This window comes from Anomaloglossus baeobatrachus, chromosome 3 (assembly GCF_048569485.1).
Source record: "Anomaloglossus baeobatrachus isolate aAnoBae1 chromosome 3, aAnoBae1.hap1, whole genome shotgun sequence".
NCBI classification, from domain to species: Eukaryota; Metazoa; Chordata; class Amphibia; order Anura; family Aromobatidae; genus Anomaloglossus; species Anomaloglossus baeobatrachus.
Genome location: NC_134355.1, coordinates 700555376 through 700581823, shown reverse-complemented (window position 1 = coordinate 700581823; position 26448 = coordinate 700555376). Strand labels below are relative to the sequence as shown.

The 26448-nt window shown below is 46.4% G+C and overlaps 1 protein-coding gene across 4 annotated transcripts in view; it reads left to right on the top strand.

The window, feature by feature from the left end:
* LOC142297106 (uncharacterized) overlaps positions 1–11363 on the top strand; it is a 148428-nt gene extending 137065 nt beyond the window's left edge. For 3 of the 4 annotated variants that reach the window (XM_075341367.1, XM_075341366.1, XM_075341365.1), the window contains 5 exons: positions 3719–3810; positions 3886–3961; positions 4055–4131; positions 4243–4351; positions 10016–11363. In XM_075341367.1, coding sequence (XP_075197482.1) covers positions 3719–3810; positions 3886–3961; positions 4055–4131; positions 4243–4351; positions 10016–11253 — 1592 coding nt within the window. In that variant the 3' untranslated portion in view covers positions 11254–11363. The remainder of the gene's footprint in view (positions 1–3718; positions 3811–3885; positions 3962–4054; positions 4132–4242; positions 4352–10015) is intronic. The other variant, XM_075341368.1, reaches the window with a different exon arrangement.
* The last annotated feature ends 15085 nt before the right edge of the window (positions 11364–26448 follow it).

The window sequence follows — 26448 nt, the reverse complement described above, 5'->3', positions numbered from 1 at the left end:
ACACTGATGTCTCAATACCGCACCGACATCCCAATACCGCACCTGTATACCAATACTGCACCAACATCCCAATAATGCATTGACATCCCAGTACCGCACCTGTATACCAATACCACTCTGATGTCCCAATACTGCACCTGTATACCAATACTGCACCAACATCCCAATACCGAGTAGAAGAAGAAAGGATGGCACAAATTTATTTGGGATCACCATATTTAATACAAGAGTCCTTTATTGTACACATAAGGACAACAGTGACACATATTAAAAACATTTAAAAAATGAACAAAAACATTTTGTTCATTTTTTAAATGTTTTTAATATGTGTATCACTGTTGTCCTTATGTGTACAATAAAGGACTTTTGTATTTAATATGGTGATCCCAAATGATTTTGTTCCTCCCCCATGCCATCAGTCGGGCTGCTCGGATTCAGATCCGCAGTGTGGCTCGAGGGATTTTCTGGACCTGGGGGTCCCGCGGACACTTTAAATAAAAGGAGACGGCACCCATGGTGTGTGGTGAGGTGTGGCACCACTGCTGCTGTTGTGGGGCACCCGGGGGCATTGGGATGGCAGCTGGATGTTAACCCCTCCGTTGGTAGGGATGGATGCCCCGGGGCCCAGTGTCTCTGTGCTGAGGATGGTGATGGCAAGGGCCGGCAAGCCTGGTCAGACCAGGGAGTCTCAGTTTTCTCACGATTAAATAAATCACACAAATCCAATTGTAAACCAAGGTGCTGGTGGCCAGCCGCCGCGGCCGGATGTATTTTGGTCCCTCACCTCTGGTGATGGTCTGTGTCACTTTCCTCTGCACTGTGTTTTTAGTGTAGTTGACTTTCCGGTGTGGAACACGGGAGTCCGCTCCCGGTACTTTTGTTGGAAGCCTTGCCCGCTGACGCTGACCCTTGGGATCTACCGGGCCCTGGCGGATGCCCTATCCCTCGCGGTGGGTGGTTGTCTGCTTTTGGGACTTTGGTTGGGACAGAACCTATAATCCTGCCCTCAATTGGCTAATTAGCGAGGCCGTTGGTTCCGGTCCTGGCTTCAGGGTCCAAGTACCCCCTCTGTGCACGGTTTCTGGGTCGGTTCTCCGGTGTCGGTACCGGCAGGCTCCTACCCTATCCTGGTCCACCTCGGATCTCCGGCTGCTGTCTTCCCGTCTCCTGACAGACACAGACCACCGTCTGCCACCTAGCCAGTATGCCGGGGTTCCAACCCCGACGCCTATTCTCTCTGGCTTCCACTCCGATTTTTCTTTCTCCTCTCCTCAACTCTCCACTCCACTCTGAACTGCCACTGACTTCAAACTCTAACTCAAACTCCCTGTGTTCTCTAGACCCCTAGGTGGGCACTCTCCATCCGCCTGTTTCCGCCCACTGGTGTGCCTTTCATGCCCTGGGGGGGTGACTAGGATTTTGTTGGCTAGGTGTAACCCTGTGAGGGAAGGTGTTATGCGGGGGCCTATTCTGTGTGACCACCTGACGGTGCCAGGGCGTCACATTTCCCCTTAGTTTAATACAGACCGTCCGTGGGCTGTCCGACCACCAACATTTATTGTAACTGGTTGAATGCAAAAAGGGATAACAAGAATAATAATATTTAAACATGTCTTCCCTTTACGGGAGGCACATACTTAAACGTTGCAAAATGGAATGGACCACCTTCTCATCGCCGCCGCCACTAAAAACAACCTGTTCCCTGGTGCCACCGCTAAAACTGGTGCACACCACTTTTCCCAAGTCCAGGAACGGGTCCGGGTGACGCCCACACGGGCCGGGCAAAAAAGTTCCTTACCCGGCAGTCCTTGTTAAGGGCCCTATAGTCCTGGGACCTCTGGTCTGGAGGTTAGTCACCTGTTGCAGTGGTGACTGGGCCTCAGCCTACTCCACTGCAGGCCCTTCCTCCAATCAGCCTCTCCAGAGACCGGGTTGGTGCTGAACAAGAAGGTGGATAGGGGTATATTTAAAAGTTTTTGGGTTGGCCTGCCAGTTCTCGGCCTTGGTCCATTTAAAAACTGAAAAACTCCAACGGGGTCAACAACTGGGGTAGCCGAGAACCGCTACCTTACTCATCATTTGTAGTCGGAGATGGCAGAGGGGGTGGTGGAGGTACAGCTGTCCATCAATTTTCACCCACTTCCTCACGTCTAGGGCGAACCACCCCCTCTCTCCGCAGTGTCGGGTATAAGAGACCAGCTCTCCGGGCTCCAGGTCTTGATCTGGGTGGTCCGTAGGCAGGTGTGGGGCCACATCCCTCCAGGAAACAAAGATTCCGGCATCCATGCCCGGCTCATAAATGAAGCCCCATCCTTTTTGGGAGTTGAAATGCTGGACCTGTCCTTGGTAGGTCGGGCCCCGCACCCAGAAGGTTGATTGCCGGAGGTTGTCCTTCTCCCGGTAGGTGCGGGTTAATACCTCTGTCTTCCGTTTTTCTCGGGCAGTGATTTCGACCTTCAGCTGCTGCCGTTGCCGCTCCCAGTACAGGGCACTGGTTCCGTGCTCCGCTTCCTCGTGCTCAGGGGCTTGACTCATCCGGATACCCTCACTGTCGGCTACAACCGGCCTCCCTTGAAGTGGAGGGCTCCGATGACTCGTGGCCTGCTCTGCCGCCCTGCAGGTGCATCCTGGCCGCTCTTCAGCCGGGACCGTGTACTGGGGAGCGATCAGCGTCTTCGCTGTGGCCGACTCCCGCCCGGGCGTCGTCTCTGTTGCGGCCGGGCGGACTGCCGGAGCCAACTTCATCAAGCGCGCAGCCATCCTCGGGACCGGGGGTGACGTCATCTTAGGCACGGCCGGGCTCTGGGCCGGAGGGGATGTCTTCCGGGCTTTGGTCAGTCGCGGGGCTAGTACGGTTGCCGGAGCGGTGGCGTGCTCATGGCCCGAGGACCCCGTTGCCGGGTCCTCGCGGGCAGATGTAACAGGTTCCGCTGCCGTGGCTTGGGGCAGCGGACCGATTGGAGCACTAACTGCAGGTGCGGGCGGCGAGGGAGGCGACGTGGCGGACGGGGGCAGACCGAGCTCCTCAGCCAGTTGGGGCAGTTCTGGTGGAACATAGGGGCGTGGGTCGCTTACCCGCTCCTCAGAAGCCATCTGCCACTGACTTCAAACTCTAACTGAACTGAACTCTTTTCTCGCCCCGGGTTCTCTAGACCCCTAGGTGGGCGTTCTCCATCCGCCTGGTCCCGCCCACTGGTGTGCCATTCCTACCCTGGGGGGGTGACTAGGATTTTGTTGACTAGGTGTAATCCTGTGAGGGAAGGTGTTATGGCGGGGCCTATTCTGTGTGACCACCTGGGGTCATCACAAATTTGTGCCATCCTTTCTTCTTCTAATCAGTCACATGTTTCTTGGCATGTTTTTTGGTTGATCCCACCTTATTTAACTGGTGCCCTCCGCTAGCTTTTGCACGACATCCGAATACCGCCCCTGTATGCCAATACCACCCCTGTATACCAATACCGCCCCTGTATACCAATACCGCACCGATATTCCAATACCGCACTGACATCCCAATACCGCACCTTTATACCAATACCACACCGATATCCCAATACCGTACTGACTTCCCAAAACTGCACCAACATCCCGATGCTGCACCAAATGAAAAGTTAACGGGGTTTGAATACTTTTCAAAGCACTGTATATATACGGTAGTCGTTTAGGTGCTGTATCCAAGACCTCTGTATACCCAAATACCGGTCACTGTCTCCTACAGATGAATCCAGGATTCGAAATCCCCTGGAGAGATGTGCACCTCCTCTCTCTTCCCAGGACTATCCAGAGAAGACTATACTGGAGAATCAGCAGGTAGGTGGCTCTATTGTCCCCTCCTACCTATGACCATAAATCACTTATTCGTGGATCATTTTTCTCATGTTTTAGGGTGAAGATTTGATTGATATTAAGGTTGAGGTCATGGATAACGAAGAGGAGACTGATTTCATAGCGGAAAAGCAGTGTAAGAAGGGGAGACTCATGTCTGTTAGCGGTTCACCTGGCTATGACTCCCATCATCACATGTAACCGTCTCTTGTGTCGCTGTTTCCTACAGATGGACTCTGTGTAAGAAATTCCCCAGAGAGATGTCCGGCTCCTCTGTATTCCCAGGACTGTCTGGAGGGTCATCAGGTAGATGAAGCGGCTACTCCAACACATTTATATGGGGCCGGGCTCAGATATTTGGGGGCTTCTTCTGGTGATATCTGCTATATTGTACTGAAATTTTCTATGTGACCGCAGGGTGGAGATCTGACCATCATTAAAGTGGAAGATGAGGAAATGCAGATGATGGACGATCAGCCGTGTATGAGTGATGTCAAGGAGGAGTCTCCCGACGACTATCCCGAAGGTATGTAATAATTGAATCACCGGGGTCTTCTGGTGACACTCCATCTTACAGCTACTTTATGTAGCTCAAATATATGCTCCTCTCATCTCATAAAGTAGTTTCAGGAAATTATCACTATATAGTCCTCTGCAGTTTGACACGTACACATAAAAGTATTCATACTCAGTGAACTTTTCCACATTTTTTTTTATTTTACACCCAAAAAATGTATTTTATTGGGATTTTATTTGATATACGAACATTAAATGCAAGTATTTGTGATATGTAATGATAATGATACATGGTTTTCTAAATACGTAAAAAATATAAATCTGAAAATTGTGATGTCCATTTGTGTTCAGTGTGAGTGAAATACACACCTTCTAAGCCTCTTGAACCACAAATTGTTAAGATTTGTGTTTACATTCTCTCGGGAAATCAATACAGCACACTCTTGGTATGATGTACTCAACGAATTCTCCTTTATCAGTATGTGACCAGTTTACATAAGGTCACAGACAAAGGACAAATCCCCTCTGAACTATGAACCAATAAGAGCAGTGGGAGTATGAACAGAAATGTCAAACTTCCCCATCCAACAGTGTTACCTGATCACCATGATGTCAGAGTTAAGTATAAGACGGATACCATAGACTTAAAATGGATTCTGTTCTCTCACATCAGCTTCTTTTGTGACCAATTATGGTTAAGTATATAGGAGCGCACTATCCGTGGACTTTCTTACCTGCTTCACCTCAGTTCTCTACCTGTATACCCATAATCATAACACTACTGGCACGTGCTTCTGACACTGATTTAGGATTTGGAATTGAAGAATACACCTGTTTATCACACTATTTAGTCAGTTATATAAGGCTCGGAGATCACTGGTCAGACTATCATGCTGTATTTGTGAGAAGTATAATCCTGTTGTCGGTGCTAAGCCAAAAAATATTTTATATAGAGACCAGTTTATTAAGAAAAGAAAACAAAAGCAACCATGACTTGCCAGTCTCCACCTTTTTACCTTCTGGCTTTTTACCTTGAATTTCACATTCAGCCTTTCCACCTTCCTACTGCTTTGTGGATGGTAAGGAGTGTGGAAATCCTGCTAATTTTTTATTTGACATTAGGAAAGATCTACTGCCTACTTATACCATTTGCTGCTCTACGTGTTTCATAGAGGGCCTTCATCTCTGCCTTCTGTGCCGAGAGGAGGGAGTGGTTCAGCTTTTATTAACTAATTTTGTGTAACTTCAGCATATCCAGAATATCCTAGCATCGTGGTATCTTCTGGATCCATCTACAAAAAAAACCCTTAAAATCTGCAAAATTAGCAATGGATTTCTCCGAGATATTTTCAAACTCAGCCATTTATTGTTGCATAAAATCAATCATGAGATGTATGTTTATCTGCTATATCCTCCGTTAGAGATAAAAAATATAAAGAAAACTTAAAATAAATGACTTCCCACATCTTTCTCCCCTTTTTCAATTCATATCCAAATTATAGCTGGATTCAAAACGCTGTACCACTTCAATTCTACGTGGGGCATAAAAGTCATGTGTCTAGATTTTACCTAATTGAGAACATCATAAATATTGTGTTAATTGTAACTTTGTAATCAGGAACTATTTCTGTGGCCTTTTCAATCTTGGCCTGAATCACAGAAATGGCTCTGATACAAGAGGTGCAGCTCTGGTGACAGGGTCCAATCTAGCTTAATATTAAGCCACAGGTCTCTTCTATAAACCATGTTTTTGGGTCAATTTAAGCTGCTGTATTGTAATATTTCTTTCCTCTGTGAGACTACCCTATACTGACTGAACTGTAGTTTGTTCTCTGCTGGGAAATACAAAAGGAAAATAGATGACTCTTAACATAAGATGTGATCAAGACAAAAAGGCATACATTATCCACATACTATAAACTAAAGCAAAACAATCGCCGGATATGGAAGAGTAAGTCCATTTTTGCAAAATTGAAGATATTGCAGCAAGCAATATACATTATCAGTGAATTTTGGGTACTCTGTGATAACACTATACATGTGTACTGTAAGGGTACCTTCACACTTTAGCGACGCAGCAGCGATCCCACCAGCGATCTGACCTGGTCAGGATCGCTGCTGCATCGCTACATGGTCGCTGGTGAGCTGTCAAACAGCCAGATCTCACCAGCGACCAGTGACCAGCCCCCAGCCAGCAACGACGTGCAAGCGATGCTGCGCTTGCACGGAGCCGGCGTCTGGAAGCTGCGGACACTGGTAACTAAGGTAAACATCGGGTATGGTTACCCGATGTTTACCTTAGTTACCAGCGCACACCGCTTAGCGTGTGCAGGGAGCAGGAGCCGGCACTGGCAGCGTGAGAGCTGCGGAGGCTGGTAACGAAGGTAAGTATCGGGTAACCACCTTGGTTACCCGATGTTTACCTTGGTTACAGCTTACCGCAGGCTGTCAGACGCCGGCTCCTGCTCCCTGCACATTCAGGATTGTTGCTCTCTCGCTGTCACACACAGCGATGTGTGCTTATCAGCGGGAGAGCAACAATAAAAAAACCGAACCAGAGCTGTGTGTAACGAGCAGCGATCTCACAGCAGGGGCCAGATCGCTGCTCAGTGTCACACACATCGAGATCGCTAATGAGGTCACTGCTGCGTCACCAAAACCGTGACTCAGCAGCGATCTCAGTAGCGATCTCGCTGTGTGTGAAGCACCCCTTAATGTTTTATGTCCATGAAGTTAAAAACAAAACAAAGAAATACTGGCAGTCTGGGGGAAGAGGAATGGCATGTAAATGGATTTTCCAAGTAAATCACCACAAAATGCTTTGATATTTTCCCAAAGAAAACTATTATTTGCACACACAGCAGACTTCCCTGCTTCAGTATCTTATGATATCTAAACTTCCATCCAAAGTTCATTTAATCATTGACGTACGATCAGAAAAATAAATAAAACTATTGCTGATTTACTTTTGTCGATATCTTAAAGTGAGAAAAAGTAATTTACAATGAATTGGTAAATACCGGGAAAAACTCCTGTTTAAAGGGCTACTTTTCAATCCTTTAGGTTAAATGTGGATGCTGGAAAGACAATTTAGCGCAAATAGGGTCTTACCTACATACAATATAGAAATAAGACAAGGTGAGGCTCACCTTATAGAGTTATGTCAGGCTGAAGCCCTGTGTAAGCATGAACGGCTGCAGCAGACCCCCGTGCAATCAACAAACACTTGGAGGAAGAAAAGGGCACAATTCTGCACTGCCACTGAAAGTTACAAAACCAGGATGAAGCTCAGAAGTGATTATTTGTCTTTGTCTACGCATTTCAGAGTTTAAAGCTCCTTCTTCAGGACAAATCATATTCCCGCATACAGGCCACACATGGTAGTATATATATATAAACAGTTACTATTTCATCCTACACTAGTCGAATCACATGCACAAAGTTCGCAAAGGCATAAATAACTTTCTCAGTTCTTGGACCAGACTATTTAATGCAAAATAACTAACATAGAGTAGAGCTAGACGAAGCTCACAGAAAAGAGGCAATATTGTAAGAATAAGCTTCTTACCTTATGCTGCAGTTTTATCATTACGTTTTCTAGAGGGTCCATTCTCATTCAAGATCTGGATGTTATAATGTTGGTCGGTCCCGGGTTTCGGCACCAAATTCTGAAATACACATCTATGCCTCTTGAACCTCAAATTAATAATATTTGTTTTATGAGCGCTCGGGATATCGATACAGTACAGCCTAGTATGGTGTACTCAAAAAATTCTACTTTAATAGCTTATGTGATCAGGTCACAGACAAAGGACAAGTTCCCTCTGAACTATGCACCAATAGGAGCAGTATGGGTGTGAATAGAAGTGTGAAACTTCCCCTCCCATTTAGTGTTATTTGATCATCATGACATCAAAGTTAAGTATAACATGGATACCACAGACTCAAAATGGATTCTGTTCTCTCACATCAGCTCCCTGTAGGCTGATACCCCTATATAAAGTCTTGAGTAACCAATTACCACCAGAAGTCACCTAATAATAATTTGAGTCCACCTGTGTGTTATTTCTTCTCAGTATAACTACAGCTGTTCTGTGAAGGCCTCAGAGGTTTGTGTGAGAATATTAAGGCTTAAACTGTATCATGAAAACCAAGGAACACACCAGACAGGTCAGGGAAAAATGTGTGGAGAAGAATAAAGCAGGAAGAAGGTGCTATGGTCAGATGAGACCAAAGTAGATTTTTTTGTGCTAAATACAATACACTATTTGTGGTGAAACCTAACACTGTACATAACCCAGAAAACACCATCCCCACTGTCACACATGATGGTGGCAGGAGCCTGCTGTGCGGAGACTAGTCTTCAGCAGGGTCAGGGAAATTGGTAAAAGTTGATGGGAAGATGGATGGAACTAAATGCAGGGCAATCCTGGAGGAAAACCTGTTTGAGTCTACAAAAGACTTGAGTAGGGCATTGGTTCATTTTGCAGCAGGACAACAACCATAAACATCCTGCCAGAGCTATAATGGAGGGTTTAGATCAGAGCATATTCATATGTGTGAATGGCTCATTCACAGTCCAGACCTAAATCCCATTGAGAATCTGTACAAGACATGAATATTACTGTTCATAAATGTCTCAATCCATTCCGAATGCTCGTGTGCAAAGAAGAAGTGAAAAATATCCCCTCTAAATGTGCAAATCTGGTAGAGACATTGCCCAAAAGACAGATAAAGATGGTCCTACAAAGTATTGACCCGGGGGGCTGAATACAAATGCACCCTACAATTTTCAGATTTATATTTTAAAATACTTAGAGAACCATGTATCATTTCACAAACAGTTGTACTTAGTGTTGATGTATCACATAAGATCTCAACAAAACACATTTACGTTTGTGGCTGTAATGTGAAAAATTGCAGAAAATTTCACAGGATAAGAATACTTTTTCAAGGAAATGTGTTTCATTACATGATAGAGCTGTAACCTGCATTTGTGACCAGTGGGCACAGACCCTGATTTCTGGAAATTTTCCTGAGACCACTCAATGATTTACAAGAAAAAACATGTCTGTTATTAATTCAGTGCTGTCTGAGGGCCCATTTGGTTCGTGCGGCGTCACAGCGACGTCACACGGCAGCCGTCCAATAGAAGCGGAGGGGCGGAGAGCAGCCGAAAGAAAGTGACGCCCACTTCGTTGCCAGAGGACGCAGGTACGGTGTTGTTTGTCGTTCCTGGGGTGTCACACGTAGCGATGTGTGCTGCTTCAGGAACGACGAACAACCTGCATCCAGCACCATCAACGATATTTGGGATTAGAACGACGTGTCAACGATCAACGATAAGGTGAGTATTTTTGATCGTTGGTGGTCGTTCGTACGTTTCACACGCAATGACGTCGCTAACGAGGCCGGATGTGCGTCACGAATTCCGTGACCGCAACAACATCTCGTTAGCGACGTCGTTGCGTGTAAAGCGGCCTTTATTTATTCACAGATTATTAGTATTAAGGAAGGACTTTCAACAAAAAGGATGTCTCCTACTTGTTGGAACTTTTTCTGGCTTTGTCCTGAAAACTACACTTCATATTGAATAAACAAAAACATGGATGTAAATTTGTCTGCTTTATGGTTTGCAAAAGAAATTTACAAAATACATTTATAATCGTAACAGGAAGACCCAGTAAGAACGGTGCAGAAAATGCCAGGTTATCACAGAACACAGTGGAAGATGAAGATATCGTGCAGCACTCTTCAGAAGGAGACCTCAATACCATTAATGTATATCCAGGACTTCACAATACAGATCTATCGTATAATTCTCCTAACTATGATGAATCCTCTTTTGACCAATCACAGAATATTACCAGAAAAAAAAGTCAAAAGGGGGATAAAAGATTTCAATGTAGTGAATGTGGAAAACAGTTTACAAAAAGCTCGGGTCTTTTTGCACACAAACGCATTCACACAGGGGAGAAGCCATACAACTGTTCACAATGTGGAAAATGCTTTACCCGTAAATCCGGCCTTTATCAACATGAGAGGAGTCACACAGGGAAGAAGCCATATTCGTGTTCAGTGTGTGGGAAATGCTTTACTGGTAAATCAAGTCTTGTTATACATGAGAGAATCCACACAGGGGAGAAGCCGTACTCCTGTTCAGAATGTGGAAAATGTTTTTCAGAAAAAGCAAATCTTGTTATACATGAGAGAATCCACACAGGGGAGATGCCATATCCATGTTCAGAATGTGGGAAATGTTTTCCAAAGAAATCACACCTTGTTACACATTTGAGAAGTCATACAGGAGAAAAGCCGTATTCCTGTTCACAGTGTGGGAAATCTTTTACAAATAAATCATATCTTGTTACACATGAGAGAAGTCACACTGGAGAGAAGCCGTATTCATGTTCAGTGTGTGGAAAATGTTTTACGGAAAAATCAAATCTTATTACACATGAGAGAATCCACACAGGAGAGCGGCCATACGCATGTTCCATATGTGGAAAATCTTTTACAAATAAATCCCATCTTGTTACACATGAAAGAATTCACACAGGAGAGAAGCCGTATTCATGCTCTGAATGTGAGAAAAGCTTTACGAATAGATCACATCTTGTTATACACGAGAGAAGTCACACAGGAGAAAGGCCGTATTCATGTTCAGAATGTGGAAAATGTTTTACAGAAAGGTCAAGTCTTGTTACACATGAAAGAATTCACACAGGGGAGAAGCCATACTCATGCTTTCAGTGCGGAAGATGTTTTACAGATAAATCAAATCTTGATAGACATGAGAAAATTCACACAGGGGAAAAGCCTTTTCCATGTTCTGATTGTGGGAAATGTTTCATTACCAGAACCAAACTTAGGGATCATCAGAGAAGTCACATAAAAGAGAAGCTGATTTAATGTGGTAAATGTTTATCACAAGGAAGTCAAATTCACATTGAGATGGAAACATATTCTTGTTTGGAATATAAGAAATGGTATAACAGTAAAAAAATGTTTTTTTTCATAGATATGAAACCGCCAATAAGAGTGTTTATTTTTTGGGGCTCAATAGACGATCAGTATTGTGGCTTTAAGGAAGAAAAACCAAACCTTGTTTACTAGCTGAATGGTCACTTCTTATTGTATTCATAAATGCACCCTAGGAGAATCCAGAGCGACCATGAGAACAGTAAGAATGCTCCATACCATCGTGTGTTGTTTTACTTTACATGTGAACATTTCAATATCTGATCTTCATTAGAACAATGTATAGTTACTATGAGAAAGATGAACAATGGAATTAAACAGAAGGAAGGTCGCAAACTTAAATTTGCAATAAGTTAAGCAGAAAATTCAGCTATGTCTTTTCCTCTGTGGCTCAAGTACTTGCTACTATCATGTCTCCCCAAAAATAAGCCCTAGCAGGAGTTTTCAACAAGGCTTAAATATAAGCCCTACCCCCAAAATAAGCCCTAGCCGCAGTTCAATAATGAAGTGTCCATGCAGCTCAAAAAGTTAGAGAATCCTGCAGGACACTTCATTATAGAAAGCAGACACCCCCAAAAGAAAGAAGAGAGAAGACCTCGCGACCATACTCACCAGACGCTGACCGGGAGCAGTGGAATGCATCAAAGACCTGCGGTAGAACGCACACCCACACATCAGATCACACACCCACACATGAGATCATGCACATCATATAGCACACCCACACATCAGATCACACACATCAGATTGCACACCCACACATGGGATTGTGCACAAACTAGGGTGCTCCATTTTTCCGAAGTTAAGATTTTCATACAACTTTTCTTGAATCCTTGGTCCAACTCATCTAAAAGATCCATGTAAAAAAATTTAGCGAAATCGATTAATATTTAGGGGTTGCACACTTTGATCACTTTTATCTCAAAATACTGAAATTCATGAAAATGTATCATCGACATCACATTAATGTGTATGTTGTGTTTGTATTATTTTTTTGCAGGTAGTTAAACTGAAAATGAGTAATAGAAAGGAAATTTGGTTACTTGAAAAGGTGCCTGGTGGTGAATTTTTGGGAGCTTGACTCCCTTCCGAGGAACAAGTGCTTTTAGTTTTTATTTACCATCACAAGGAAATTAAAGAAACACTCTCGTGTGCTGCTAAATCCACAAGTATTAAACTACAGGAAGTGTGGAAGAAAGCAAGTATCCCTGTCATGGCAGAGGAAAATATCCGAACTCGTATATAGACATTATACAAGGAACATCAACATCTGGGTAAAGAGAAATCAAGAAACACTACAAAGCAAATATGAAGTGCAGATTTGGAAAGGTGATCTTGTTAAGCTATTTGATATTACCAGGCAAAATGTGATGTCCATGAATAGCGCACGAGAAGACGATAAAGCAGAGGATCAGATGAGTTCATCAATGAGTGGTGTCGATAAGGTTCTTGACTCACAAATTAAATAGAAGAAAATACAGAAAAAAAAGGAGGCATACAAGATGAAAAATTATAAAGAAATCGCCAAAATGAACAAGACCGATATAATGGAACAATCATCTCCACCATCATCAGGTCACGAAGAGGACGAATTTTCTGCACCACCAGTGAAAAAATCTTGTGCAGGTCGTAGAGTAAAATATTAAAAGATTAATACTGTAGAACAACGTGTGAAAATGGTGGACAACCTCCACAATGTCTTGAAAGATGGCAGTCATCGAAGAGAAGATTACAAAGAGCTATTACAGCTATCACTTCTATATCTTCGAGGTTGGGATGAAAACAATTTGGAATTTAGGGTTCCAGGGGCTCTGAATGAAGCAAGGTGGATGTCAAAGGCCATATATGTACTGTGTGAATTGTGCTATTGACTGAACAATTGCATATTTCTAATACCGAATTGAAAGGAATAAGAAAAGTAGCACGTTTTGTCTGTCTAATATACGTCCACTTTTGGCACGAGGCAGTTGTAAGTCAATGGGCTCCAAAGAATGATTTGGATATGCTCCAGCTTTTGCAATATTATCCACATAAAGATGTCCGGGAAAGTGCCCTCACAGTGGCTAGAGACACTTTTGGTATCTATCAGAACCTAACATAGGATTGGCACTTTTGGAGGAACGGATCGATCAGGCTGAAAAGGGGAAGATGTTTGAAAATTTAAAAATGAAACCTGCAAAGAAAAAGGAACTGAAACGGTTGGAAGCTAAAAACCGAGTTTAAGAAGGACAAGACATCAGCGATTTTGTAACAAGTAAAACAGACATTCCTCGAATTGTTAGGGATCCACGACGTAGAAGAATATTGCAGTGATACTAAGGTGCTCTAAGGTGGTGAATGTCACCGCGGAAAAGGGCATTGCTCTGATAAAGAAGTCTAATAATTCAATTAGAGATGAACAGAAACAGTTCTTGTTAAGAGTTGTCAAGTATCATAGAAAAGTCGTCACCAGGCGAACAAAGGAGTGTATCACAGCACATTAGTGTAGATCATTTAATATGTACGATACTGTCTATCAATGTTACTGTTTATTGTCACTATTATTCTAAGTTTTTCATTGTTTGAATTTCTAATAAAAAATACTTAACATTGAAATTTTTTTTTTTGCGTACTTTTATTAAACTGATAAGTGTGCAACCTCTAAATATTGTTCCATTGTCTTGAAATTTCGCATATATACTTTTTACATTAGCGAGACTCGGGGTGTAATTAAAGTCTGCAAAAATGTGACATTTTAATTTTTACCATATAAAATGAACACCCTAGCGCACACACATACATGAGATCGCACACACACGCAATCATACATCAGATTACACACACCACATCCAGCGAAATCGATTGGTTCTTGCCAACATAAGGATTTGGGACACTGTGCAGTGGAGCACCAGGACCTAGGAAGCCATCTAGGTAGCAGACGGTGGTCTGGGCTTAGAGGAACTGGACCCCCGGTCGCAGGGGATCATGACAAGGGGCACGGAACTGTCGAGGAGGCGGCATTGTACCATCACCGGGCTGGGACCAGGGCACAATGAGGTACATGGACCCTAGGTTAGGGAGTAGCTTCATGCAACCTGACAATTTACCCGACGAGAACGGAGCCTTCAAGATCCGCTTTCCACCCACTCCAAAATCGGGGTACTAGCGCAATGAGGGGGATAGGTCTTTCCACTAAAACGGTCCAGAAAATCCCAAGCGTGAACCCTGAGAGCAAGCTCCCACAGTTAGCCATACTGGGGAGCGGGACCTGACTAGTTCCATACTACCCGGACCAACAGAGAAGTGAACTTAGTGCCAGGAGGAAGGTCACGGATCACCAGGCAGCACCATTGGGGACGGGACCCAAACTGGCTCCCCTCAGCGGCAGCGGTATCCAAAACTTTGGTTTATCCAGTTGTCGGTGTCAGCTTTATGGACTGAGTGAGTACGCAAGTGACCCCTTCATTCCCCACGGCACTCCCCGAACACCATCACCGAGTTCGGGGCATTCCCCCTACACGTGGAGGGTTCTAATACCTGGCTGCCCCACTCCATTGCCCTTGGGTACTCCCAATTGCTGCAGTGGTACTCCACTTTACCACATACCATGGGTGGCGTCACAAACTCTAACACAATCCCCTGTAAATACCCCCTTCATTTGAGTGGCCGCACGACCCCCAGGTCCCGACACCCCTTGAGCCACCACGGATCCTGATCCGAGCAGCCCGGCTGCTGACAAGGGGGCAGCACACGATCTCATGAGTGTGTGTGTGAGTGTATGAGTGTGTATGAGTGCGTGTGCGATCTGATGTCAGTGTCGGCCAGAAGAATGGGAGGATGGTGTGCAGCACACCTGCTGGGAGCGTCCACCGGAGATCGCACAAGGACCTGGGAGACACGCAGATGTCTGAGGTCTCGTAAAGTATGATGATCCTAGAAAGGGGATCTGCATTTTTTTGGGGGGGCAAAATTCCCCCCCACCACCATGTGTCACCAAGAATAAGCCCTACCCTGAAAATAAGACCTAGCACTTTTTTCAGGGCAAAAAAAAAAAATAATACAGTATCTTATTTTTGGGGAAACAAGGTACATGCAACAAGCATTAATATAACCCTTTACCTCCAGCCTGTTTTCACCTTCATGACTTGGCCAATTTTTGTCAATTCTGACCAGTATCACGTTATGAGGTAATAGCACTGTAACTTCAACGGATCCCGGTGATTTTGAGATCATTTTTGCGTGACATATTGGGCTTCATTTTAGTGCAAATTTTAAAATGATATTTTTTGCATTTGGCAAAAATGTTAAAAATGTTGACATTTCCAAACTTTTAATTTTTATGCGCTGAAATCAGAGAGATATGTCAGACAGAATAACATTCCCCACATTTTACTTTACATCAGCCCTATTTTTAAACATATTTTTTGGGGTTAGGAAGTTAGAAGGCTTTAAAAAAAATGCATGGTCTCCCGCCATATTTTGATCACGAGTCAGGTAAAACCAGGCAGCTGGGGGCTGGGATTCTCTGCAGCCCGCAGCCGCCCCTGGAAATGGCGCATTGTTTCTTAGCAATAAATTGTTTCTTAGTAATAAAGGGGTTATTACCAGCTTTGTATTCTCAGATGGTACTAAGGCTGAAATTCATTGTGTGACGCCAAATTAGACAAGGCCACCATGATTTTTTTACTGTTTACTAGAAATTAACAACCCATACATTTTTTTTTTATTAGAAATAAAACAAAAAAAACATTTAGAGACTCCATCTTTATTATAAAAAAAATCCTTAGTCCGACGTAGTCCACAGGGACAGCACTGTCAGCTCTGCTTCATCACTCTGTAAAGACAAGCAGCTCTACAGAGAGAGAATCTGAGAGAGCATTGTCAGCTCTGCTACATCGTTCTGTACAGAGGAAGAAGAAGGCTGACAGTGAGGGTATGATCGCACTTGTGTCTCGCATTGCATCACCCCGCATGGCCTGATGTTCTCAGGACAGGAGCGCATCAACTGCATGGAAATACATGTAGCTAACCTGCTCCTGTTGGGAGATTGTGCGCCGTGATGCGATGCAACACTTGCACAGTGACAATGAAAGTTCAGTTAACAGTACCTTTGATGACATCGTAGTCATGTGACCAGTCTTTAAGCCAATGTCTGTACAACATTTACACCAGACTGGTCACATGGCCATGATGTCACAGAAGTTCCTTTAATCCGGGAGCACAGCAATCATTGGACTCGAAAGCAGAAGCGGCCAGCAGACAGAGTCTGCAGGACGCGTCGCGGGACCTGTAAGTATAATGACAATGTTTCTTATTAACTACATTCTTTATTTTACAGCTCCCCCGCCCCATCCCATAGCTGTAAAGTCTAAGTTCGGTGATCGGACGCAAGTTTACGTTATCGATCCCGATCTTTACAAAACGATCGGACAAGGCTCCCGATCCCGACCGTAGGGGGAATCCCCCTTCACGAGTAGGGACTTGTAAGCGTGGGGACCCATGATGTTTGGGTTACGAGCTCATGTATTTTGGCCAAAATATGGACCAATACCTCACATCTATTATCATTTTATATAATTGTTTATTGCACAATTTTCAGCAGGATGCAGCCGGGCCCTTTGGAGGTGTCTGTCCTGTGTTTCAATGCACTTATACACACATACCTGTGTGACTGGCACCCTAAGTAACACCTCATTAGTGTGCATGTCTAATACCAGCAATCACCCCCTCCATATGTTGGTAGGTTATGAGTGGTTGTCTCATTGGTATTCTGCATCTGTGTTACCCCTGCCTTTATGGTAGGGGGCCAGCTGCATCCCGCGAGTGCATTTGCCATTTTGACCTGTGCTGGCTGGTGGCTTTTTTTCTGGTGCACAGAACTGTTGTTGATCGCACTTTTGTGCTCACCAAACAAAAAATAAAACGTAAAAAGATGGACACCGCCAGACCAAAGGCCAGACAGAAGGTCAAAGTGATTCCCTCTGCCTTATTACATTGAAGTTTCCTTTGGTTTTCTCTGAATCATGTTTTCTAGAGATTTACAGGTAATCCCTGTTGTAAGCGCTCAGTGTAGAGTGCAGGATAAATGTGAGCCACACCTTACTGTGATCTTTGGGAGGTGCAATAAACAAATCAACAGCAGTTGAAAAATTGGCTTTACTACTATTTTTTACGCCGTACACTTGTGGTATAAGTGATTAGGCAGTTTTATTCCTCCGGTCAGTACGATTATAGCAATACCAGGTTAATATTATTTTTTATGCGTTTGGCGATTATCACACTAAGAATGCTTTTTTACAAAACAAAGTTTTTTTGCATCACTGAATTTTGAAAGATATAGGTTTTTTATTTTTCAGCTGACAGAGTCATGTGAGGGTTTGTTTCTTGTGAGATGAGTAGATTTTATTGATACCATTTTGGGCCACCATTATTTTTATCGCTTTTATTCCACTCTTTGTGAGGCAGAATAAAAAAAGATACAGCAACTCAGGAAAAAAAAAATTATGCCATTTACCATGTGGTAAAAATGATAAGACCACTTTATTCTTCAGGTCAGTACGATTACAGCGATACCACATTTATTTATTTTTTATGTTTTGCCTCTTTTACTTCCTAAAACAAATTTATAGAAAAAAAATAGTTTTTGCATTACTGTATTCTGAGAGCTATAGCTTTTTTTTATTTTTCACTGCCAGTGCTGTATGGTGGCTTGGTTTTTGAGGGACAAGATGGTGTTTTCACTGGTTCCATGACTTTTGATCGTATTTTATTCCACTATTTTTGTCAGCTCTGTGATGAAAAGACATTGTTTTTGTTATGCTTTTTATTTTTTTTCACGATGTTCCCCGAAGGGGTTAACTAGTGTGACAGATTTATAGATCAGGTTATTATGAACTCAGCGATACCAAATATCTGTACATTTTTTTTTAATTTTTGTATCTTTACATAAAATACATATTTATTGGTATATTTTTTCATTTTTTTAATGAAATTTTTTAACAATTTTTACAAATTTTTCTCCCTATGTGGGATATTAACTTTTATTGCTCTGGTCGCAGGTATAATGTATCGCTTCATAGACTATGTACATGGAATGGTCACACAGGTCACTGTAGCCAGGTCACTTGGATGTCATGGAAGGCGATGATTGGGACCCCCATGATCACATCATGGGGGTCCCAATGGGATGGGAGGGGGAGTGCACTCCATTTCTACCATGTTGTGCTCGGAGTAGGAGAGGTCCAAATACACGGCATGACAGTTTGGGCTCAGACCTATGGATGTCTGGCACATAACAAAAACACCACATACAAAGGGGCACAGCAGGGACATTTAAACAATGGTGTGCCCTGGCGTTAGGGAGGGTGAAGATGGGACACCTCCTGCACTCACCTGAAGCTGTACCCTGCACTCCATAGTCAGCCCAATACAGGTTCTATCAACTTGTCGCCAAGCAGGATACCTTGAACCCCAGCAAGCCCTGCATTAAACCCTGGCTAGTGAGCTGGCCAGCGAGGTACACTAGTCCCAACATTGCACTAATACAACACAAAGGGTAGGAAGACAAACAGGGTAAAAAGGATACCAACACAAATTCCACGGCCGCAGCCAGACTTCAAGGCAGCAGACAGATTGGCTCCAGACAGAACCCCAGCAGATCCTTTCACTTAGGCGGCCAGGACAGAATGGATTCTATCAACTGCAAAGGTTGATGGGTATTGCCACTATTTGAACGTGAACTATTTGAAGATGAGGGACATGATCACAGAGCAGCTAACACCTGACATGAACTGCTAAAAAAGCTACTGGCAACAAAACTGACATTAACCCTTAACATGCCACAGGAAAAGGAAAACATATTTAAAGAGGTGGCTGACCCATTCTTATTATTAATCACATTGATATTATGTTGAGAAACAAGATTTCTCTCAAATACATTGTGTTGCCATTAGTGCCTGTGAGTGGCAGTATTGTGGACTGCTCTTCCCTTTCTTGCTACTCCCGGGCTCTGTGACCTCGGGGTCTGGTGATGTTGAAGCGACCGATGGGAGGGCCGCGGGTGTGTGTGTATGCTCTATTCCAACAAAATCCCCATACTCAGATTTTACCGGTAGTAACATTTCTTTACTAGGAAACATGTTTATAATACAATCAACTGAGCTATCTGCACACATGGGTATAGGAAGCCCCTGGACTTTCACTCCTTCCGGGTATGCAGCAAGAAAAAAAACAACAACAAAAAAATGGCGGCAACTTTCCCTAACTTTCCCTACAAACACGTACCAGTCTATCCCGAAAGAAGATGTCGCTCCCACGTCGCAGGCCTGGGGTCTCGCGGTGATGGGTCCCGGTGCAGCGCTGGAGAGATGAAGCTCCTCGGTCTTTTCTTTTCTTTTAACTTCCCCAGCTGGTGACGGATTATAAGTAGTCTTTTGGTCCCGGAGCACGCCGGGCAGAAGAAGGCAGGTCACAGTCCCTGCAATTACACTCAGATGGCGGTGCTCGGTAGTCCGGTTAACTCCCTGAGGAAAACAAAGTTCTGCAGACTGGGAGTGACAGAAACTGCTTTCACCGGGTGATTTCTTCCTGACTTTTGCGGCAAAACGAGCCCTCTCTTCAGGGAGACCACACGCAGGACTCTCCTCACTGAGCTCCGGAGCTGAACACCACCTTCCCGCGTCTTCTCTTCTGGTTTTTCACACACCAGCTCCTGTGGGGAATTTCCCAGCTCTGTGTTTGTCGTTGTACAGTACGACGCTGCCCCCTTGTGGGCAATTGCTGGAACAGTATTCAAAGCCATTTCTACAGAAGGGATACAGTCGGACTTGTTGACCCCATTACATACCCCCCCACTTAAAGGTTGGCAGTCCCTGTCAACTACCGTCGGTTCCCAGGCAGCGATGACTGCAGACGTTACAGGGGTTGGTTGAGAAGTGGGCCATACGTACTGGTCCCTGTAAGACCGCCCGGGCGGGATCCCAGCAGTGGTGCGGTCAGTGCGCCTCAAGGGTCGGTTGTTCCCCTCCCTGTCACTGTCTCTACGCCCCACTCCAGTCAGCACCCCGGGGAAAGAACTGGGTTGTGTAGGGAGGTCACTGATCTCAGAGTCAAGGTGATCACTGTGCCGGGAAACGTCCGTGTCGTCAGTCGTGTTGGTAGTGTCATCCCCTCCGGGTACTGTGGTAGGGGAGTCAGGCTGGGATCGGCAGGGCCGCAACATATTTCGGTGCACAGTGCGGATGCTGTGATTGTCTTCACCCCGCACTCGGTATACATGCCCGTTGGGGTAGGGGCGTTCGATTACCCGGTAAACCTCAGTCTCCCACTTGGCTCGAAGTTTCCCTTGGGGCTTCTTGATACGGAGCAGGACTGGCTGTCCCAACTTCAAGGGTTGCTCTTGCACGGGGAGTGGATCAGCATGTATCTGGCCCCGGATTTGTTTGCTCACCAGTCGGTGTACCGTCTCCATCTTCTGTCGGTGAGCATTTAGCCAGGAGGGGTAGTTATGGCAGACGTCAACTCCAGGGCGAAATAGGTTCAGGTCATGGACCCCTTTTCCGGGGCGACCAAAGAGAAGGGTGTGTGGAGTGTAGCCAGTCACAGAGTGGACCTGGTTGTTATAGGCCCATACTAAATCAGGAAGGAATTGAGGCCATTGGTCTTTCTTATCATCGGCCAAGGTGCGGATCAGCTGGAGTAGGGTCCGGTTGAAGCGTTCACATGCACCGTTCCCTTGTGGGTGATAAGGAGTGGTCCTCGACTTCTGGATCCCATACATCTGGTGCAGCTCTTCGATGACTCGGCCCTCGAAACAAGCCCCCTGGTCGGAGTGCAACCTCTCCGGGCACCCGTAGACATGGATGAACTGTCGACAGATGGCCCGAGCAGCCGATTCAGCCGTCTGGTCTTTGGTAGCGACAGCGACAGCGAATTTTGTGAAGTGATCCACCATGACTAAACAATACTGATAGCCACTGCTCGCCGTCCCAACCAGCAGATAATCCACCATCAACAGCTCAAGGGGTCTGGATGTTTTAATTGTCTGAACAGGTGCACGCTGCTCAGAGGACTTGTGTAGTTCACAGGTGCGACAGGTCTGGCAGACGTCTTCAACCAGCTTGCGGAGCCCCGGACAATAGATGGACTGTTGAACCCACCGAAAAGTCTTGTCCATTCCGAAGTGTCCATTCCTTTTGTGGGCCTGGACCACCATCTCACGGGCCAATTGTTCAGGCACTACAACTTGTGCGCATTCTTCCAGCATGTGTGACAAGAGAACCTTCCGGTATAGCACTCCTTCTCTCAGAATCAGCCGGTCCCACTGGCTGAGCAGGGTCAAGGTCCCGGTAGACAGTCGCGCCCGTATATCGGCGGGAGGCTTCTGCTGCCGTTTCACCCATTGTTTGAGTAGAGCCCAATCGGGGTTCTGGTCCTGAATCCTGCACCACTCCTGGGGTGGCAAGGCGACTCCCACCGGAGTTCCAGCTTCGCCCACAACGAGCTGGCGGTGATCCACCATCTGTTGGGCGAGCTTTGCAAAGTCAGGTGTCTCGTCCCCTTCTAATTCTTCATCCCGGTCTCGGTTGAGTAAGGGGTATGACACTCTAGACAGGCTGTCCGCATTTTGGTTCTCAGCGACAGCCCGATACTTGATCTTGTAATTGAACTTGGAGAGCCGAGCCATCCAACGCTGCTCCATGACTCCGAGCTTCGCATTTTCTAGATGGGCCAACGGGTTGTTATCGGTCAGGACTAGTACTTCGGTCCCCGTGAGATACCCTGCAAATTTCTCCGCCATAGCCCACGTTAGGGCCAACAGCTCCAGCCGGAACGAGCTATAATTGGTGGGGTTCTTCTCGCCCTCATGTAGGGACCGACTGGCATAGGCTATGACCCGTTCCTTGCCGTCTTGGACCTGTGAAAGTACTGCCCCTAGACCCTGTAAACTGGCATCGGTGTGTAGTTGGAAGGGCAGGTTGTAGTCCGCATATGCCAGGATGGGGGGAGACGTTAAGGCACCCTTTAGGGCTTGGAAGGAGTCTTCCTGGCTGGGTCCCCAGCGGATGAGTCGTCCTCTGGGGCTGTTGGTGGTCCCTCGAAGCAGATCCTGCAAGGGTGCAGCAAGCCGGGCGAAGTTTTTGACGAACCGGCGGTAGTAGCCGGCCAACCCCAGGAAAGCCCTGACCTCCTTGACGTTTGTGGGCTGCGGCCAATCCCGTACGGCGGCTATCTTCTCTGAAGATGGCTGGACGCCTTCGGCTGAGATCCGGTGACCCAGGTAATTGATCTCGGGCTGCAGAAGACGGCACTTGTTGGGTTTCAACTTCAGGCCATGTTCCCTCAACCTACTGAACACACGGCCCAGCTGCTGCAGGTGTTCTTCAAATGTGGCCGAATAGACTACAATGTCGTCCAGATAGATGAGGGTGAAGTCGAAGTTGAAGTCTCCCAAGCAGCGCTCCATCAGCCGCTGGAAAGTCCCCGGCGCGTTGTTCAGACCAAAGGGCATCCGGTCAAACTCGTACAGGCCCATGGGTAAGATGAAAGCAGTCTTCTCTCTATCTTTCTCATGCATAGGTACCTGCCAATATCCGCTGGCCAGATCCAACGAGGAGAAGTATTTGGCTTTCTTCAGGGCTGTCAGGGATTCTTCGATCCTTGGCAGAGGGTACGAGTCCCGGATGGTGCAAGCATTCAAACGGCGGTAGTCCACACAGAATCTCAGGGATCCGTCCTTCTTCTTGACTAACACTACCGGCGCCGCCCAGGGGCTCTGGCTTTCCCGTACCACTCCCGCGTGTAGCATGGAATTCAGGAGATTTTTCACTTCTTGGTATTGCTGGGGAGGAATTTGGCGGTACCTTTCACGGATAGGAGCAGTGTCACCGGTGGGGATCTCGTGTTTGATACTGGTGGTGCACCCAAAATCGGTGTCGTGCCGGGCAAAGGACGCCTGATGCTCTTGGAGTAGCTCTTCCACCTGAGACACCTCCCGTTTGGAGTATTGGGATACGTCCAACTGACACTTCTCTCGGAGTTCTCGCCCCACGTTGGTGTCACCCGCGACAGCGGCCATGGTAGAGACCGTCACTGTCCAATCTCCCTCTGTAGACGGTACAAACTGGAGGGGGCTCATAGGGGTCACCTCTTCGGTTAGAGCGTAGACTCGGCCGAGCTGTGTCCCGGCTTCTAGGTCAACGCTCACATTAGCCGTGTTGCCCAGCCTGACAGGAATTCTTCCCTTTCTCACTACTGCTAGAGTTCGAGCGACTAGTGGGTTCAGCTTCCCCTCCCTCGGGGAGCGCGGCTCAATCAGCACCTCCACGCCTTCAAACTGTCTCATGGTGCCAAGGGGTAGTGAGATAACTGTCTCTTTTCCAGCTGGTAAGGTGATCCTAGTATGGCGGGGTACGGTGACCGTGGCCAGCGGCAGCTGTTCTTCGGTCATTCGCTGGAGGTTGCAGGTCCGGACCACTTGTTGAAAGGCACGGCGGGTGGCCTTATGTGCGGTCACTCCTTGCCAGTACTTGGGCCCCTTCTTGGTAAACAGCACCAGATTCAGGTCCTTCAAGATGTTCATCCCAATAATCATGGGCGTTTCTGGTTCAAAGCCTTCCCTGACCACAATTATCCCTCTCTTCCCGAGATCTTGGCCACAGATTTCGGTGTTCATCCAGGCAACTCCCGACACCGGAATGGGTAGATTATTGGCTGCTTTGATCTTGATGGCGGTATCAGGGTCATAGGCAACTCGCGGTTTTAGACATTCTTCGTAGAACTGCTCGGAGATAGTGGATACCTGAGACCCAGTATCCATTAACCCTTGTACGGCGATCCCTTCCAGTAATACTTCTAGGGTGGGGCTATTTGATGCAAGTTTGTTCCGTGGCTGGCTCTGTTTTCCTACACCCCTCTCTTTGGCATCCCCTGTCGAGTGAGCCTCTTTGACAGGGGCGTCTAGTTTAAAGGCGGCCTCTGTTGTGGGACCTGACTTGCTGGTTCTGTTAGATCGGACTGTGGAGGAGCTTGAAAGTTCTGAGGGCAACGGTTGGCTCTATGGCGGGGATCGCCGCATGTCCAGCATCTTCCCATCGGCCGGCTGGGTTGTTGTCTCGCTTGCCGGCCCGCCTGTTGATCTAAGGTGAGCTGTAACACCTGTTTCTGCAACTCTGCCACCATCTGTTTCAGTTCCTCCGTGTTGCTGTTCGGCGTCCCGATATCAGATATGGACCTGCAAGCCGCGGTATATGTCTGTGTCTCCACGACAGGCCCCCTTGAACGTTCTATAGCTTCTTGTTTGACCTCAGCGAACGTAAAGGCCGGATTTATCCGGAGTAGATCTTGCAATGAGCGGTTAAGGTACGGGTCTCTCAATCCGGTCACAAACTGATCTCTCAACACCAGGTCACGGGTACCCGTACTAGCTATCTGTTCTTCTTTTCTACAGGCTTGTTCTAGTAGCACTTGAAGGGCATTGGCATATTGAGGGATGTCCTCCGACTCGAGTTGCGTCCGCCGGAAAAACATATAGCGCAATGTTCCCGCATATGTGGTCGGTCCATAGGTGTTCTCCAGCACCCGCACTAAGTCATCCAACGTACGCTGGCCCCTAACCGTCTCCAGCCTGACTGTCGTCCACGCTTCCCCTTCTAGTGTTAGCATGGCCATTTCTGCTAAGGTCTTAGGGTCAGTGTTATACATTTCCCCCACTATCTTAAGTTGTTCAGTCCATTCCGTTACAGGATAGTTCCGTCCGTCAAACTTCCTCACCTGATTGACAATAGACGGCGGGGGAGCTGTCTGGTTATAAGTTACTACCGGGGGATGATTTTGTTGGTCACACATCCTGCCGACTACGCCACATGAAGCGACCGATGGGAGGGCCGCGGGTGTGTGTGTATGCTCTATTCCAACAAAATCCCCATACTCAGATTTTACCGGTAGTAACATTTCTTTACTAGGAAACATGTTTATAATACAATCAACTGAGCTATCTGCACACATGGGTATAGGAAGCCCCTGGACTTTCACTCCTTCCGGGTATGCAGCAAGAAAAAAAACAACAACAAAAAAATGGCGGCAACTTTCCCTAACTTTCCCTACAAACACGTACCAGTCTATCCCGAAAGAAGATGTCGCTCCCACGTCGCAGGCCTGGGGTCTCGCGGTGATGGGTCCCGGTGCAGCGCTGGAGAGATGAAGCTCCTCGGTCTTTTCTTTTAACTTCCCCAGCTGGTGACGGATTATAAGTAGTCTTTTGGTCCCGGAGCACGCCGGGCAGAAGAAGGCAGGTCACAGTCCCTGCAATTACACTCAGATGGCGGTGCTCGGTAGTCCGGTTAACTCCCTGAGGAAAACAAAGTTCTGCAGACTGGGAGTGACAGAAACTGCTTTCACCGGGTGATTTCTTCCTGACTTTTGCGGCAAAACGAGCCCTCTCTTCAGGGAGACCACACGCAGGACTCTCCTCACTGAGCTCCGGAGCTGAACACCACCTTCCCGCGTCTTCTCTTCTGGTTTTTCACACACCAGCTCCTGTGGGGAATTTCCCAGCTCTGTGTTTGTCGTTGTACAGTACGACGCTGCCCCCTTGTGGGCAATTGCTGGAACAGTATTCAAAGCCATTTCTACAGAAGGGATACAGTCGGACTTGTTGACCCCATTACAATGTCACGTCAACTTCCTGCTCACCTGACATCACCACGGCCGGCTCCAGTGTCCGTGAGTCCCTGGGCTGTGTGCAGCGTTTCCCCGCTTATCACAGCCCGGCGTCACAGCCGAGCGTCACAGCCAAGCATTCCTTCTGCTTGCAGCACTTTGCAGTGAAGGAGGAGGGAGCAGGGAGATGCTGCACTGTGATGCTGGACTGTGATGAGCGGTGAAACACCGCCACAGCCCAGTCACTCAGGAAAATAATGTACTGCCCAACGTTGCGGCTCTCACAGGAGCCTTCACCAGGGGCCAAGAGTACTAAGACAAACATGGTATGAGAAAGAAAAACAAAAAGAAATTTTTTTTTACAATTTGCATCATGACATTACATCAGGAGAAAACATGAAATAACCTGATTGGGAATGTGAAGGTAATGGGAGACAATTGTCGTGGTGTAGGGTGTGGTACAAGAGGATATAACCGCTAGGAATAAAG